The 18,777-nt window shown below is 43.4% G+C and overlaps 1 protein-coding gene across 1 annotated transcript; it reads left to right on the forward strand.

The window, feature by feature from the left end:
* Positions 1-3,852: 3,852 nt before the first annotated feature.
* On the forward strand, positions 3,853-12,306 carry PPIF (peptidylprolyl isomerase F). Its single transcript, XM_082052997.1, has 6 exons — positions 3,853-4,132; positions 5,995-6,025; positions 6,898-6,986; positions 9,218-9,314; positions 10,126-10,201; positions 10,620-12,306. The coding sequence occupies exons 1-6, from the start codon at positions 3,944-3,946 to the stop codon at positions 10,753-10,755; spliced, it is 618 nt and encodes a 205-aa protein (XP_081909123.1). The 5' UTR covers positions 3,853-3,943; the 3' UTR covers positions 10,756-12,306.
* Positions 12,307-18,777: the final 6,471 nt, after the last annotated feature.

Below are 18,777 nucleotides of genomic sequence, written 5' to 3' on the forward strand. Positions count from 1 at the left end.
CAACCCAGGCTCTGCAGTGGCGGGTGGGAGTGCCCACTGCAAATTCCTGCTCTCCCCACTTAAAATCAGGCTGAGCCCCAATATGATCTCTCCCTCTCCTAACAGTCCAGATTAGCAAAGTCCTTGAGATAACCAGGTCCCAGGTGTGCAAGGGTTCTTAAAACCAATGTTAAAATCAATACCACGGAAATTCCTTGTATTACAGTATCAAGTGATGTTCATGTGAAATCCACTCAATAGTAGATTGCTGCAGTCTGTATTTGAGTTTTTCATTGCATGGGCTACACACACACGCCCGGGAAGAACACATCGAAGTGTGCCACAAAGATCAGTTGTGTGTAGTTGCATTCATGCATTTGGTAGGTTGCAAAATGTGATCTTGCCAAAGCTGCCAAGAGTAATTGACAAGCAGCAATCCAAGCTGGAATACTACAATTAACCTACATAGCCATGTCACAAACAGGTAGGCGTGCAGTCGGACAGTTGAAGTCAGGAACATGTATCACCTTTATACCAGTGCATTCTCTATCTGCCAGGAGGTAACACCATTTCAAGCCCCTTAGAATCAAAATCCCCAAATTTAGGTCAAATTTCAAGCATTTATTCCTTCTGTTTCTTTAGAAGAGTCACTTAACCACTGTTGTTGTTTCCTCTCCATCTTTGCACAATGGCGGTAATATTTACTCAGTTGCCTCATAGTCTTGTTTATGAAGACTTCTAAGTTGTAAGCAATATATCAATATGAAATTCTGTTATTGTATTATATTAGGTTCTTTTTCCTATGCAGGGATTTCTCTGCTAGGACCTTAGAAGAGTCATTTAATAGGTGTGTTTCTAAAAATACCTATTGAGAAACTTCTATCGAAAGAGTCTTTCTTGTTTATCCATATGTAACTGCAATACTGTCTTTGAGACTGAGAGAAAGATGAAATCCATAGGGCAGGTACCAGCCTCCCTGACGGCTCTGCTGAAGCATCCATCTTGACTTTTGTCTGTGCCGCCCCATTCTGTTGTCTGTCTGGTATAGTGCAGGGCTGCCACGTGTGCTCGTTTTCCAGTCAAATGTACTTATTTCCTAACCAGATGTTGCAGAATTTCAATGATAAACTTACCTTCAGACAGAGGTGTTCAAAGCTTCTCTAAAATCACTTCAGTTTGCTGAGCTATGTCTGAGTCTCCTTCACTAGTGATCTAGGGTGGGCTTTGACAGAGTTTTTGTAGCATTTTTTCTGTCCTTGGATAGTGACCTCTGTAACTCAAATTCCCAAACATGCTGTCTGCATGAGTTCCAATACATCTGACTGTGCAGGAGTAGACCATAACCAGTGATTTAGTAGCTTTATTGCTTTAAGTCTAGAGATAATAATTCAGTCCATATTCCCAAATAAAAAGTCACCACTGTGAAAGAGAGTGAGTTGTTTTGCTTCTCACCAAGGCCTGCAAATCAGAAAAACTGCATTGTTTGCTCTACTGAAGATGCCTGTGGACTCTTAGCAAAACAGTTCAAAGATGTTCTGCTGGCGTTTCCCAAGTGTGACATAGGATGGTGTTCTCTTTTGCTCATCTTTTGTCTTGTTTATTAAATAATAAATCCTTCAGGGCCAGAACTGTCTGTTGTTATAGGTATGTACAAAACACCCAAGTGCTAATTTTGATTTAGGAATCTAGTGGCTACTGCAATTAAAACAACATTAAGAAGAGTGAGAGACCTTTTTCTTATGGTCACTAGAGGATAACCAGACTGATGATTAAATCAAGTGAAATTACCGTTTCCCAAAAATGGACTTGAAGCTCCAAGGATATGACAAGGTAACTAGAAAACGCATACTGACGTAGCTACTATTGAAAATAAAATAAATCAGCTTTAGATTATTAGTAAAGGAATAGAAAACACTGGCATAGCACTGTGTGTACAAAGTCATTGTTCACCCCTGTGTTGGATACTGTGCAAAGATCCTCTCATCTCAGAAAATCCATAGAAGTGGAACCAACACAGACAAGGGCATGAAGGATGGGTCCCTCTGGAATGCGTGCCTGAAAAATTGTGTTCATACGGGATTTCTCAGTTGTCTGTAATTGGATGTTGTAGTTCTGCCCAAACCTTATGGTCAGGGCAGTGCCTTGACTGACAGCTTTCTGAAGATTCAGTAAATGTCCTTGATGAAGTCACTTTTAGCTGCCTGACAACACAGAACTCAGGCAGGATTGAAAGTTTACTTTTCCTCATGTATGGGATATTGTGTGATTCCATCACACTGTATTACATGGTTGCATTACTCTAACCTTCATTGGAATAACTTAATTTGTAATACAAGGAATGATAAAATTACAGGTGCATAACTACTAGAATCACCCTTGGTTTTGTTATTGGTTGTGGGGGTTTGTTTTGCTTTTTCTTGTATGTGTGGTATGGTTTGGTTTGTTTTTTTAAATAATCACTTCAGGAGCTATTTTCCCGTATTAAAGGGCTAAATTTTTAACAAGGGTAGCCAGGAGTACTATAGATGAATGCTATTTTGTTTTGGTGATTTACTGCCTTAAAATAATCTGTACAAAATCATGCATCGTTTTTAGAAGTGTTTTAATAGAAATCCTATCTCAACTTGGGAACCTGCCAGAGCACAGCAAGCAGAATGTCATACATGTGCGGAGTTCATTTTGCAGAGACTCAGTGGTCCAGTTGTGTCCCATTCGTTGCAAGATTTATCTTGAATGAAAAGCATCAGGTGTCCCTGATGTCCTTTGCTTCAGGGGTAATGGGGCAGAACACAGTAGGTGTAGCACCCTTGCATGAGCTTGTTCGTGGAAAACTGAACTTTTCGTGTTCGCTTTCAATGGGAAAAAAAAAAGTTTCTGATAGCAGTGGACTTGCATTGGTGATACGACTGGTGTTTGAAGAAGTGCTGATACAACTGTGGAAGGCTGTGGTTCACCTAGCAGTGTGGAACTGCACCATTATTTGGATGAAATTCAATGTGTGCAGATTGTACAATATCCCAACAGGGCTAGTTTTTTAGAGAGAACACGTACTGGCTTATGAGAGGAGTTGTCATGCTGCTGCCATGCCGAGGGAAGAGCTTTCTTTGACCCCACAGACCCCACCAAACCAAAGACTTTTTGTGGCGTTAAGAACATGAAAAGCTTTTTAAAGTTCTTGTATACAGAACGGGGGTGGCAACTGGAAGGGGTTTCAAGACAATATGTGCTAAGTATTTTGATCTAAGCTGCTAATTTTGGAGAACTAAGATGTTAAATGTTGCTACTTTCATATTAAGGATGATCAGGCAGGTTTCCAAGCTGTGAAACCACAGCATGGGCGCTGCTGGGGGTCGTGACGCGGGGGTGACAGCGCAGGTAGGGGCTCGGGCGCACCTCTCCCTTTCCTCATGTGTTAGCGGTGTCGCTGCCCGGGTGCTGCCGGTGAGTCAGGCTGCAGGGCCGGCCCGTCACTCCCGTCTCCCCGCTGCACCCCGCTGATTACCCCACGTGTGATGGTGGCAGCCCGGCCTTTCCCGCCTGGGGCCTGCGGGATGACACCAAAGGCGTTGCATGGAATTACAAAATTTGAGAGACTTCCTGTCACTGTTGATCCCTGGGCTATGGGTCTGTGAGGAAATGTGAAAAACAAACAAACCCACAAAAAACAACAGCAACAAACAAAAACAACACAAACCAAACCAAACTCCAAAACAACACCCCCCTAAAACCCGTTGTGAAATGGTGGGTGGTGAGGGGTGGCACGGGCCGCCCTGGGCAGCTGTGAGGGCAGCCGGAGCCCGCAGCGTCCCGCTGCCGGGGGACAGCACGGCCCTCCCCCGCCGCCATCTTGCCCTGCGCGCCGCCCCCAGCGGGCGCTGCGCCGCGGGCGGAGCGCTTAAAAGGCGGCAGCGGCGGCCCGACCGCGTGTGTCCGACTGCCGGTGTGTTCCCTGTTCCCCCGCGGCATGCTGGCGCTCAGCGCCGCCCGCCGCTTGCTTCGCCCGCCCGGGGACCTGCTCTCGCCGCCGGGGCTCGCCTGCATGTGGGCGGCCGGTGCCCGCGGTTGCTCTGCGGCCGGCGGCGGCTCGCAGAACCCGGTGGTGTACTTGGACGTGGGCGCCGACAACCAGCCGCTGGGACGCGTCGTGCTGGAGGTAAGGGCGCCCGGGATGCCCCGGGGACGGGGGCTGCCGGCAGCTCACCTGGCGCCGGGGGACGGTGGGCGGGGAGCCGAGGGCGGCGGGACAGCCGGGCATGGCGGGCGGTGAGCGCCAAGGTCAGCGCAGGCCCGCGGGGGGCGGCCGGGGCGCCGGGAGGGCACCTGGAGGTGGAGCTGGAGGCCGGGCCGGGCCGGGCCGTGTCCGCAGCGGCAGAGAACTTGGAACTGCGCTGTGAGGCTGAAACGCCGAACAGGAGAGGGGTCGCTGCTGAAGGTGCCGCGGGGAGGGGTCCCGGGGGTCCCAGGTGCAGGGCTGGGCCCCGCCTGGCTCCCCGCTCTGCAGCCACTCTGCCAGCTTCGCCCTGTTTTGTTTTGTTGTTTTTTTTTTTTCTCTTCTTTCTTTCGTGGGTGCGTATTGTTGGTTAGTTTTCCCTTTCCTGAGGTGTCCTGTCTCCTTGAGAGGCCCCCTTGGTGTGCCTGGAAAGGTCTGCACGGCTCTGAACGGGCAGCCAGCAGCTGGCTCTACACTCAGACATTTTAAAAAAGCCTGAACAGGAAAACTGTGGCATGCTCCTCCGCTCTTATAAAAAGCACTATAAGAATCGAGTCTTATCAGTGGCATACACCACGTATCCTTAGGGCCGGGCACACGCCTCTGATAAATGCGTTGTGTATGGGAAGGAGTGGGGGCTGTGTTCCCAAACCCAGCCCTGCAGAGGGAATGCTGCTCTTCCCAGTTACTCCCCACTGAGGGAGTTCAGTGTGGCCTTCTGCCACCTCCAGCGCCCACGTTAGGTCTGTATCAATAGATCTTTAAAAATGTAGTTCGTAAGGGTTGTCTCTAAAAGGATTTCCCTGGAGAGCAGAGCATAATTCAATTTTCTTCATTGAAAGTGTCAGCATGTAAATTAATCGGGTGTTACAAGTTCTCGTGTTCTCAGGAGGTGGTGTTTCAGGGACTCATAGATAAAATATTGCTGTGCAATTCCATATTCATCAGTGAAATTTAGTAAATAATGGGATGTATTTTAAAAATAGCATTAATGTTTCTATATTTCTTATGGCAGTATTTCATTTCCATGTCAAAGATTTTTAGTGTGCTGACTTTACAGAAAATCTGAATGCACTGCAGCAATCACCTTGAGTCTTTGGCTAAGTTGTGGTTAGATTCAGCTGCAAATTCTGGCCATCCAAGGACAGCGCCCTAAGACAGGAACGTTAAATTCTTGCCATAGCCATATGGTTTCTTGGTGTCTGGTGCTGGTTATGGCCAGGATGTGCGAATAGATAAAACTTTGGACTGACCTGGTATGGCCACTTTTATGTCACTTTTCCCAGGCAATTATAATATCCTACAATTTCAAGGTTAGTAGAAAGATGCATACTAATCGAAGTCAGAAGCGTTTGTTGATAACAAATGTGTATGTAACATCATGGGTTGATTTTGATACACAGTTTCTGTTCTTTTTCCTTTGCCTTTTCTGCAGATTTCAACAGATGGCTCTGTGGGTTTTGATCTCTCTAGTTGTATCCAAACTGGCTTTGATCCCTGGGGTCTATCGTAAAACTTCTTCTAAGTTGTCACTAAATTACTGTGTTGATCAATTAAGTTATTAGACACTCTTCAAGTTACTCTTCATTAACTGGTCAAAAGTTACCTTGAGGGGATATTTTTAATTACTAGCCAAATGCTGAGGAAGTCTTAAGGTGTTACTGGAATTTTGGATGTCTCGTGGTTTCAGATAGCTCATCACCTTGGGAAGAGGGTTCAGTTGTACCAGCCCCCATGTGGAAGTTTTTCTATGTATGTATGAAAAAGCTGACTTACTAATTTGTTTGTTTGTTTTTCCGAAATAGCTGAAAGCTGACGTGGTTCCGAAGACAGCAGGTAAGGCAGCATCTCCAGAATTTCATACTTAAATATTTGTTTAGATTGTGATTTACAGGAACAATAATATTCTTTTACCTTTTGGAAACAACCTCCATGTTCCATCCCCGTTTGCTAAATAGAGAAATACTATAGAAACTTTGTCAGAACAGTGCTAGTGAGAAGTTACAATTTGTTGTTGTTGCAAATGGTTTCGTTTTTAATTTACCCCGAAACAGTACAGTCTACAGTTGGGCTCAGTGGTGAATATTTGTGTTTAAAAACATATTAGTTTGCATTAAAATCAAACCCCAAAGCAAATGGGAAAAGGTAAACCAAAGGGATGGTGTCTGTTAGAGCATATAGGGTTTTGTTTTCCTGGTCACTAGCTGATTAGTGCACCCATGTTACAAAGCTTTCGTGTTTCATCACCTACTCTCTTCCTCATCTGCTTATTTCGTGGTTCTGAAGAACTTGTACTTTTCTTTCAGTTCCCGGTAGATTAATATCCTTAAAAAAACCCACATCATCTTCACAATTACTATAGAGAACAAAGGCATGAAAGTCAGAAAATGAAACCTTTGACTCCAGAGTAGTGGGTTTGTGGAAGGCGAGTGGTTGGAGTAAGATATAACAGCAAAATAAAAGGGAGATGAGATGGAAAAAGATTGTGTTTGTACCCTGTTCTGAGGATAAACAAGCTTTGTATCCTTAGCTTTATAACAGAGGTTTTCTTATAGGATGGGAACAACTAATCAATCAATAATACCTTAAAGAAGGTATAAAATTTTCGAAGTGTATAAACTTGGGACATAGTTACTCTGCTTGTGTTTGATAATATTATGTATTAGGTATCATGTGGCAACATAATACTTTATGCTTTGTTTTCACAGAAAACTTCAGAGCTCTTTGTACTGGTGAAAAAGGATTTGGGTATAAAGGATCCACTTTTCACAGAGTGATTCCTTCATTTATGTGCCAGGTAATGTTTCCTTTTTGTTTGTTTGGGGTTTTTTTTGTTTTTGTTTGTTTGGTTTTTTTTGCTATTAAATTTATCTGTATGTTATTTATATAATTTTAGAACAAATTAGACTATAGTGGTAACATTTTAAGTAGCTCTGTTCTAACCTTTGCTAGCTACAGAATAAAGAAGTGACAATGTGACTTGCATTTCTGATCTTTTTGCTATGGCTGTTGCCATAGCACATCTTTTGTACAAATAAATGTAAATTAGGTGTAGAAAATCTTAAAACCTGGCTTAAGACTTTCTGCTTTTATATAGCAGTGTCTTTTGGTGTGGGGCATATTTGGCAAAAATGCACTTGTTAGGAAAAGCATTTGTGGGTAGAATGACAATTAACCTTCTGTTCGAAGTGAGCTAAGAAAACAACATGTCCATTCTTTATTCCTAGTAAAATAATCTGTTCACAATGGAGAATGTGTTTAAAAAAAAAAATCTGAACATCTCCCTAATATGAAGGAGAGGAGGGAATCAAAAGGGCTGGTTGGGATTGATTTTTGGGATCACACACCTGAAATGGATTTTGTTTTAATTTAAAGGATGAATCTTTCAGAATTCTGAATTAAAGTCAATGCATGCTAGGAATTTTTTTCTTAAACAGCAGGAACAACAACAAAAAGAGAAAAAGCCTTTTGAAAGCCTTTTTTTTTCCCCTACTTTGCTTGGCAGATGAGCAGGATTTCAGCTGCTGTAGGGCACTGGATTGTATGATTCCTGGTGGTGTTTCTTCCCTTAAAGGAAGCCGCATTTCAACAGCAGTGCATTGTAGAATGACTCCATAAAAATTTGAGATCAAGGTTATAGTAAGCATGCTTTGTTTATTAACTGATGGCTGTGATGGTCCCCCCTCCTCACTTTTTTTTTTAAAGCTAATATACAGCTGTCAGAACAAGAGGCCCTAATCTTAACTAAGATAGGATTTGAGAGAGAGGGGACATGTGTGCTGTAAAGGACCTATTTTCTTGCCTTTGAAATGCAAACTAAGGTTTTGTGATACTGACAAAGTGATGAAGTTGAAGTCTTGTTGGGATCAGAAATATGTAAGTATAAGGAAAACAGAAATCCTGCCCTCAGTTCTGCCACTAATTTTTTTTGTGAAGTTCTGCCTAAGTCTGTTGTCCTTGCCTCCCTTCTGTGTCCTCACAAGTGACCCCAAAATGAAGATACTATGTGGCTGACTCTGTGGTACGGTGAGGTGATGAATTGATGTTTAGGAATTATTTGGAAGTCATTGCTGAAGTGGAAATACTGACGTAGGTTTCAAATATTTCAAAGTGAGAAGAAACAGCAGAGGCCTTTCCACTTGTCAAGGTGGAGTGTTAACATGATTCAGGCGGTTGGTATAACCTAATTAAAGCTCATCACACCAGGCCTTGGCAATTCAGCTGCCTCCTCGTGGCTGGCAGTGTGCAGAGCACACTCTGGGGCTGCATAGGAGGAACTGTAACACACCTGTGGCAGATTGCTCAAGGTGAGGATGGGAAGGTGACCGTCACATGACGGACTGCTGAGGTGTGAGTGCTTTGCTGGCGTGGTTGGTGTCGCTCCTGGGAGAGGAGATGGCAGGTTGCTCAAAGCAGTGTTTAGTAACCACCTTTGCAGGTTGCTGGTTTGTTTGTTTGTTTTTGGGTTTTGTGTGCCTAACCTTAAGACCAGGTGGTCACATCTATCCCAGCAAGCAGCAGGTAGCTGAGGGAAGTTTAAAATAGCTCAACTGTAGCACTTAAACAACAAAATCTAGAAACAGCAAATAGTAGTAATGGAGATCTGACCAGTACTTATACCTGTTGAAAGAAAGAAAAGCAGAGAGAAAGTTAGTTTGTTCCGAGGGCTTGCCTGTGGTAATGAATCTGTGATTTTGTTTCAAGGCCTTTGAGGTGTTTCTTAAAATTACTGCCATTTGTTGCATCATATTTGGGAGCAAGGCTGGTAACACAGAAAGGTGGTTGGAGTTCTTGTCAGCTGGAGAGTATCAGCAATATATGGAGCAGAAGTTTACTTTTACCTTGGTTGTGTCTTTATCTGGTTACATGGTTTGAAATACTTATGTGACCATACTCGTTCTTAACCTGAAGAAAATCTGCTGATTTTATTACTTTCAAATTAGAGCAAGTGAGTATATTTTTATAGCATCACTTCTGATGTAAAATTGTGCTTGTGTCTAGTAAAGTTAACAGCAATTTCTGTTTCAGGGTGGTGACTTTACAAATCATAATGGAACCGGTGGAAAATCCATTTATGGCAGTAGGTTTCCAGATGAAAATTTCATACTTAAGCATGAAGGACCTGGTAAGAAAACATGTTCTTTCTTCCTTCCGATGACTGTGAACTATAATGAAGCATTGTTTATGAAGATGTATTTAACAAAAACCAAGGTTTTTTTAGATGTGTGGGGCACTTTGATATTTCTGTAACTACTAAGTTTAACAATACATTGTCCCTGGCATGTGCTTGTTTGTGTAGACTGCTGTACAAATGTAAGTTAGCCAGGAATGGGTGACATTGCCACCCTTGCTCTTACTATAAAAGGGACTCTACAAAATAAGGCGTGGGGTTTTTGTATTTTACTTACAAATTCTGCAAAGTGAAATTACTGCTTTTATTTTCCTCTTTAATAAGTCATAGACTTTATTTTTTACTTACATGATTGCTGCACAAGTGAAACAAAGCAATCTGGAATTTTTGTATTTACTAGGTAACAAAGGCACATCCTTTTAAGCTCAAATCCAGAAAAAGTAAAGGAAAAGCCATAGATAAGAACGTCTGATTGAATTCTGTAGCCTCTCTTTTTTGGATTGTTACTTCCTTGCCACAGGAAGGTACTGCTGCTGTTGAAGCACAGTAGTGGTTAGCTGATGTTAATTACATTTAGGCTGTGTACAACTAATTACATTACTAGCATTCTTGCTGTGGGAAGAAGGGAGGCTGGGCTGGAGGGAATAGTCAAAGACAAGAAGTTGACATTAAAAATCATTGGGAGACAGTGAGAGACTGTCACATCTTCTGTCTGTCCATATTTAGTCTAAATGTGCAGAGGACAATTGTCTTGCTCACTGCATGCTTGTTAGACCAATTTAATCAGCTGCTACTGTTGTTCCAGGTGTTCTTTCAATGGCCAATGCGGGACCCAATACAAATGGATCTCAGTTCTTCATTTGCACTGCAAAAACTGACTGGTAGGTTCCCAGCCCTGCACATCAACCCAGTGAACTGATGCCCAGATCCAGAGGGGTTGGGATTTTGTTAGGGTTTTTTTTGTTTGTTTGTGGGTTGATGGTGTTTTGTTTGTTTTGTTGTGTTGTGGTTTAGTTTGGGTTTTGTTTGTCCAAATTGCTTGACTCACAATGGAAAATAAATTATTTTGTGCTGCTTGAAGGAGGAAGGGCTCTGAGGGTAACAAGGCTGCTGGCACTCGGAATGCTTTTAAGTTTCAGAGTTAAAAGTATTTGATGTCGCTTGTACAGTTGTGCCTTTGCCATAGAGCTGATCTGCAGGAGAGAGCTATGGAGATCTGCTAACATATCCCTTCACAAAGCTTGGTTTGGTTCAGTCTTTATATTGTTTTAAGTAAAACTGCCTTTATTTATTTTACAGGCTAGATGGAAAACATGTTGTTTTTGGGCACGTAAAGGAAGGAATGGATGTTGTGAAAAAAATCGAGAGCTTTGGTTCCAAGAGCGGAAAGCCTTCCAAAAAGATTGTCATTACTGACTGTGGCCAGCTGTCCTAGCCTTTTGTCTTGCCATTCGTGACAACTTCAATGCTGTGAAAAATGAATGATAAAAAAACCCCAAACATTTCTGATCCCATGAGTAGCACCTGTGGAACTATTTTCTGTTTAACTTGGTCCAACTTTTATACTTACATGGAACAATATTGATTAAAGGCATAAAACAGTAACTGAAGCATGTTTTAACTGAGCTACCCTGGTAGTCACACTGTCACACTGGTTTGGTAGAGTCCCGTTGTGTTTAGAAAGTCTGACTGCAGTGTTGATACTGTTCCTACTATTTGGATGTTTCAGGTGTTAGAACTGATGGTGGAGTTGACAAGTAAGTTGTTCTATAGGCGGGAGTTAGTTATAAATTGAGAAATACCATGTTTCTTTGGTGCTAACAAATGCCTATTCTGTTGTCTCATGATTTTGAAAAAATGCTACTAACTGCTGCTCTCAATGCCATGTGCAACAATACTGTCAAACAATTTCCTTCTGTGTCTCCATTTAAGTCTATCCAATAGAACTAATGTGTGGTTATGTTTTTTTTTTTTTAATTAAATTAATTCTGTTTTAATCATTTTTGGTAGTCTCAGACCACTGTTTAAAACTGAACTCTGCCACACCTGCTTCAATGTTGTAATTTGACTTTTGGGATAAGGAAATTGCTGTAGGTTGAGTGAGGCTACTGCTAGAGCTCTGCCTGGGCAATAGGAACACCAATTAGAACAAAGATCATGGGACTCTTTTACTATGCAACTGTGAGCTTACTTGAAGTGCAGTTCTGCTCTGAGAGCTGGTTCTGTGAGAAATACAGCACAGTTCTGAATACATAACCTATTTTTGCACTTTGAGAATATAATCAGACTATAGTGAGCTTGCTTGAGTGAGAAACCATTGCTTGTTAGTCCTGTGAAGTCAGCCCACTTTGGGTATTACTTGGATTATGATTTCTTCTTGTGCATCATCAACAGTAGTCAAAATTGGTCACCACAGAATCACAAGGCCTAATTGATGGAGCAAAATCATTATTGCTGTGGTTGATACACAAGAAGGAAAGAATTCACCTGATCAGATAAACACGTTTCATTTGTATAAACTGGTATGTTTTATGTGGTGTGCTTGAGCAATAACAGAAGTTGGAACCTCACAACATCATTTTTTGAATCACTAGGGCTATGAAGTATTCACGCTTTTGGGGGAAAAAAAAAACACTTGACTGTTTTGGTGCAATAGTCTCGTCACTGAAATCTCGTTACTCTCTTCAAATGTGAATTATTTGCTTCCATTGCATTCTGATAATTTTTGCACTGAATTTTTTCTACTGAGCTGCAGTCGTGTGTGTGTGTACAAGGTAGTATGCGGAGTGTAATTTTGCAGAAAATGGAATTGAAAAGCTTTTTATTCTTTCCACTACAGCCACTACATCTTTCTTTGTAGTATTTTTGAAATATTAATTTGCGCTCCTTTGGCTTGTTTCAGTTCGATACAATAATGAGGGATTTTTGTGTTCTTGTAATTTGTATATGAAAGATAATTAAATACAGTTCTGCCACAAAAAAAAAATATGTCTGTTTCTTTCTTGAAAGCAGGATTGTGAAGAGCTGAAACCTGTTGTGTTTACTTGGGCCATTCTATTCTGCCCTCTTTGCGATGGTTTCAGAAGCCGCGCTTTCACCAGAGGTCCGGGCTGCTGGTGCCGTGCTCTGCCTCTTGCTAGTGAATCTGCAATATCTGGTATATGGATAGCAATTCAGGTTTTGAAATTGTTCTCTTGTTTAGTTTATTCCGTCAGTTTGCAGAGATGATGAGGAATATTTAAAATTACTGAGTGTAAATTTACTGAGTGTGCATAAACCGCTGCATTTTCTCAGAACTATATGTTAAACCTTAAATAATAGTATTATGCATGTTACAATGATGGCTTTTGTTTTGTTTTTTGTTGTGGTGGTGGTGTTTTTTAAACCTATGGCTGTGGCTTTTACAGGCTCACTTATGCCTTGACTTCCAAAACGTAGAAGCCAAAGTTTCCCATCAAGGCTTGCAGTCTTGCCTAGAGGATAAATCCTGGGACATGCAGAATCACTGTGAGCAGTAGCGCTGGTTGCAGTGTCTCAATGGGGCTGGTTTTGGTTTCCCGATCCCAGTCCTCTGCACACCTTTCTCTGCCAGAAGAAAGTCTTTGCTGCCCGGGTACTTGGAGTAGCTTGAGTCTTAATGTTTTGACAAACTAAACAGGTAAATCTCTTCAAGTTTTCTTCTGTAAAATATCTTCCTCTAAATGGATTTGTCTGTGGTTCTGTTCTTCCTGTTTTTTGTTTGTTTGTTGTTTTTTTTTTTTCTTTTTACATTCCCCCTTCCCTTTATTTAAAAAGAAAAGGCACAGAGCTCTATTTCACTACATGACTTGCACCCCACAGCATTGCAAGAGTGTTCCTATGCTGAAAATGCACAACTGCGGCTTGTACTGAGCACACCCAAGGTAATTTTAAGAGCTGGTTGAGGCACCACAGGCCACCACAGCAAGGGTGGCGGGACCTCTGTACTTGGGCTGGCTGCCCTAGCCCTCTGCAGTCCCGTGGCTGTCCGTCTTGGGTAGCTTGTCTACCTCCCGAAGCCAGAATTGCAGTTCATGGGTAAGCACACAGGAATCAGTGCTTACTGGTAATCCTCTGACGGGATCTGATTTTCTACAAAGTGCCCCTCCCTCTCCTGTTAGCCCTCTTGTATCACAAACAGCTGCTAGGAGAAGAGGGTTCTCCTTTTGCAGCCTTGCTTTGATGGTTTTGTCAGCTTCCAGAGGATGGGTTGGCACACCATGGGCTAGTTAGGCAGTGCTGCCACTCATTTGTGACTTCCTTACTCTGGGATTTTGTACCTTCTCATAGCAAAATGATTACAATAAACTCAGCCTCGCAGCTCTGTCACATGCAGAAAAGGACTTTGACTTCTGAACTTAACCCATTCAACTGTTAAATAAGAAACTGCCCAAAATTATTATTTTTTAATACATTTAAACGTTAAATCCCCACAGGCTAGATGGATATGTGAACTTCTCTAACATATGCTTGCCTTGTGTTCTGCTGGTAGAAAGCATTGATCTTAAAGCAATTGGGAACATGGTTCATTTTAAAGCAGCTGAGTGATCCAGAGTAACTAATGGTATTCATGTACATATTAAAAATGTGAAAAATTGCTGCTGTACAAGTTGAAGTAGGGTGTGATTTCTCCATCCCCTGCCCGGTGATGTAACTTTGGTCACCCTCCTGGCCTGGCTGCGCTGGGGCAGAACTGCCCCTAAGTGCCAGCAGGTCCCTGCTTTTGGGGCAGCAGATGGTTAGATCCCATCTCTGCTTTTCTGCTGTAAGAAATGTATCCACTCACCTAATGATCACTGTGGAAATTATTATTTAGTATCCCTCAGTGTGTTAGATTGCGATTTTCCAGTTCGGTTTGATGACTGGTGCCGTCCCGCTGCCCACCAGGTGGCACCACACGATCACCCGTGGCCGCCGTGACACCCGTGCTGGGGCTGCGGGGCCACGCTCCCTGTAACCGCGCTGAGGAGCGGGTAGACGGGGCCGCCCCGGGGTCGCGGGTAGATGGGGCTGCCCCCATCAAGCAACCTCCTACTGACTTTCAACCATTTCCTCTCAGAACAGCAGAATAATAAGATGGAGAAGTCTCCAAGTCTTATATGTTTTGAGAGCCATAAAAAAAAGTCAGACCTTTCCTATTTGCAGATTATATTGTTTTGCTACCACAGCTACATATGCACCTGCACACATACATTTACCAAGTATACAAGTACATTGGTATTTTGGAGAGGAACAGCCACCCATAATAAAGTTTTGTGAACAGTGTATTATGTACTCGTGCTCCCCCTACAGAACAGGTGCAGCTTTCTTCTGTCTGATCCTCTCTCTTTAGCAAAGCGAGTTTAAAATCTCATCCTGTGGTCGAGAGCTCAAGCAAGTTGCTACGACCCTGTATCTATTATCTGATTAGTCCCAGGGAAGACAGAGAACCTCTGCAGTATCTGCCACAAAGAAGATACAAATCCTGAGACAAGCTCTGAGGTTCTTCAGCAAAAAGGACTACAGCTTTTTTATGACTAAGACCAGCAGTAACCATCATGAATGCATTCCAGACACTTTTGTAAATTAGTTCCAGACTTCTATACACGGTTGTGTAATTATGTCTAATAGATGTAAAAGTAATGACTACTCTTGGCAGACTACACTCTGGACTAGCACTTATAGAGCCTACCATGTAATAAACTACTTCGTGGAGACTTGCAATTGTCCACACAAGTACCTAATATAACACCATCATTGCCATGGTACAAGGGTTCACTTGTACAGGAACATCACAAGGTACTGAAGGATTATGCCTTGTAATTCCCACTATCTCCATAATTCTCTGTTCTAGTTACTATCCCACAGTAAATGGAAAAAAAAGCATGGACCTGACGTTGAAGGTCAAGCTCTCAGCCTTTCACCTCTGCATCTTCATGCAGGGAACACGTATTGATATTTTAGAAACACCTATATGCACTCTGCATATTTAACAAACCTGTGAGCCAGAATCAACACTCAAATCTTCTTCTGCTTGGTGAGTTTCTAAGGCTTATGCCAGACATCCTCCCCTTTGCTGAAATCCTGACAAGAGGCTGAATGAAAGAGTCCTGCTGGTCGCGGTTAAAAGTAACTGCAGCCTATTTAAAACATGAAAAGAATGGAACGTCTTCGTAATTTTTTTTTAATCAAAGTTGCCTACTGCAGCTGCGTATCTTGCTGGTTATAAACCCTGCGGTCCCTTGAGGGGCTGCTTCAGCTCCTGTGGGATCAGAAGACAGATTAATAAAGTAACGTCTTTCCCAGCCGCAACCACACATTGCCATGATCTGTGGCTTACTGGGGTGCAACAGAGTTAGAAGAGATGTGTCATCTGAAGCAGTTTTGGGGTAGTCTACTAATTAGAAATCCTGCACAACTCTGACAGATCACAGAAGAGAAAGGAAGGTGCTTGCTGTGGAGCTGTGGTTTTGTGGTGAGCTGAGGGATGGCAGCTCTGCTACTGCAAATTTTCAATTGGGGGTTGAGAATAAAAGTCTGCAGTCTGGAGAAGATGTTGTTACGGTGAGTGGCACATCCAGGCTGCTGCTGGGGTGAGGCATGGGCACCCCAGGAGAGCCTGCAGAGTGACCTCTGTGGTGGTGACCACTGATGTCCTTCCAAGTGCAACACAAGAAATAACATGCTCAGATTGGCACCCTTAGGTAAAGTGCAAATAAATAGACACAGAAAAAAAGCAGTTTATATTTCAAAGTTGTTTCAACAAACTCACAAATGTTTTTGTTTAGTCTCATGTTTTAATTATTTGTTCCAGACTTTCTGTTTACATAAATTGCTTTCTTTGGTGCTAGACTGAGGCTATGTCTCTTTGTTTATAAAGTTTAAAGGCTTTGAAGTCAAGACATTTGAGGTAGAAAATGTTATTCTGTTTTGTGATGCCGTAACTCTGCCGGTAGCTATATATCATCAATCAAAACCTCAAAGAAGCGAATTACTTGGAGTAGAAGTCATTTTACGTGACATTTCGAGGACAATCTGGGTGTCCTGCTGCTAGCTGAGAATGTCATTGGACAGGCACTTTCTACCCAATTTAGAAGTAACCAGCCTAAAAAGACATTGACCTTCAAGTGAAAAACTTTTAAGTCTTGAACTGCACATTTTTGTATTGAGTCTCACTAAACAAAGGCATTGTGTGAACCAGCTGATCACAGGTGAATTTTGACCCAAAGTCTTCATATCCCAAAAGACTGTTGCACAGTTAAACTAAAAACTGAAGCTTGGCAACAATTCTCCTGAGCCTTGGTGTTCCTTCGCCAGTTGTCAGCTGTCTGATTTTTCCAGTAAAGCTCTGGATCTGCCTTTTCCCTGCTCTCCTGCCTCCGTGGGGTCCCTGTGTCTGCCAGGGGACGCTGCACGGTGTGCCATGGCCACCTGGAGCCTGCATCCTACGTTAGCCATGGGTGAGATCCAGATGGTGGGAGAGAAAAGAGCTGCTGCACCACAAAAGTAACAATACCTCTCCCATGTCACCTCTTTCCCCCTGCAGCCATCGAGGCCTGGGAACCACACATCAGGGCAGCTGAGCCGCTGCCTCGCTCTCCTCTACATCATTTCCATCCTTGTGGGAGGAGGCTGTGAACACTGTGGCTTGTGTGAGCAAAATTGCTTTCCCAGCAGTACTCAGCTGGGCGAGGGCAGACAGAGAGGCAGATGGAGATTAGCAGTGGTTTTTCTTCCTCTCCTCAAAAGCTCGAGAGAAGCTGCTGCTGCCCCTGCACAAGGTCACCCACTGTGCCATGGCAGGGTGGAGAGGTGGGTTTGGGGAAGCTGTAGGACAGAAATGCTGCACCTGGGGAAGCAGGTAACATTGCTTTGTGAGGCAAACAGCAGCAAAGAAGCATGTTGGGTTCTTTCTTATTTTGTCAGAGCTGAAGACAAGCATGTCAGAGATTGGCAAGGATGTGATTTAAGAGCTGGGATGTAGGAAGACCTTCACTGTGAGCCAGCAGTGGTGGAAGATGAAGGGACTTGGGGGCAATTGTGCAAGGCAGGAGACTTCACTGTGGCAAGAGAAGGAGGTGGTTCTGTTAAAGCAGATCTGGATGAGAACTAGCTTGTTTGACTTCAAATGCTGTGCCTAAATGGAGGAAAGTTTGAGGGACCTTAGTGCAGAAGGCTGTCAGTACCTGCTGCCTGCTCTGTCAGTTATGAAGGAGGAGTCCTGCGACATGGCTGGAAATAAAATGTTGCTGGTGTTTTTGACATGAGTTCAATGCAACTGTATCAGGGGCTAATGCCGACTTCAAATTGCTTATTATTTATTAGCTGATTAAGTGAACAAAAAGCTAAATTTAGTCATCATTGGGATTGATGAAGTTTAAGAAGAATGGAGGAAAACTTACTGAGCAGCACACCTCATCATCTCTCAGGAGTTCGGCAAAACGTTCAGGTCCCAAAGGGCATGGAAAAGAGCAGCATAAATGAGCAGATAAGTGGACTTCAAGGTCCAACGCTGTTGATCTGGTCAACATGTCCTCATTGAGGTGAGGGGACAATTCTTCACCTGCTTCAATAGCATGCCATGCATTTTGTGTGATGTTAACCCATGCTCACTATGCACATGTATTTTTGAGGATAGAAGCGCAGGTTATAGCTCGTGTGTAAATGTTAGCATACCTCCCACCAAACAGCAGCCCTTCCTGTTTCAATGTGTGCGTGTGTTTCAGCAGAGCACCTGCTTAACCATGGGGCTCAGAGGGGGTTTCCCCAGTTGTCCCCCCCCATTCTCTTCAAACACAGCCGCTGCAGCTGCAGGCAGGTGTAGGGTGAGGGGACGGGCGTGGTGACTGCCCCGTGCTGCTGCTCTTCAGGCCACCTCTCCGCAGAGACAGGGCATTGCTGAGGTCTGGCTGCTGGAGAGAATCTGTCCCTTGCCAGGCAGGAGGGAGCAATGGCTTCGTGGCATTTGTTATTTATTAGGAAGCTGCATTTCTTATTGCATCCATATCCCAGACCCAGAGGTCTGAGGTGGGCACGTCTGGTTGTGTGGGCTGGATGAAGGGCTGGACAGTGGGCACTGGTTTGGCTCCCATTGGCACTGGTTTGGCTCTGATGGGTCACTATTTTTAACCACCTCTGAGAAAACTTGGTGTGAATTCCCAGTTCTTTTCATCAGCCGGGACAAAAAACATGTAACCAAGGAAAATAACTGTGTCTTTAAGGTGGGGTCAGAGAGAAGTTAAAAATGTGCAGATACAGCGGTTTTGAGGGGGAAAAACTCTGTCACCATTCTCATTTTCACTCACCTCCTACTTAAAATTTGTCCGGGAAGGTAGGCAGAGGAACACAACAGCTGCTAAGATTACTAGGTGGAAATCATTTTTAGCAGGCGCAAGTGTCTTGTGGTTTTCCTGCTCCCTCTCTCCCCCTCCACTCCCACCTCATCCCCGGCTCGCTGCAG

The sequence above is a fragment of the Streptopelia decaocto genome (assembly GCF_964273445.1).
Source record: "Streptopelia decaocto genome assembly, chromosome: 5".
In the NCBI taxonomy this organism is placed as follows: domain Eukaryota; kingdom Metazoa; phylum Chordata; class Aves; order Columbiformes; family Columbidae; genus Streptopelia; species Streptopelia decaocto.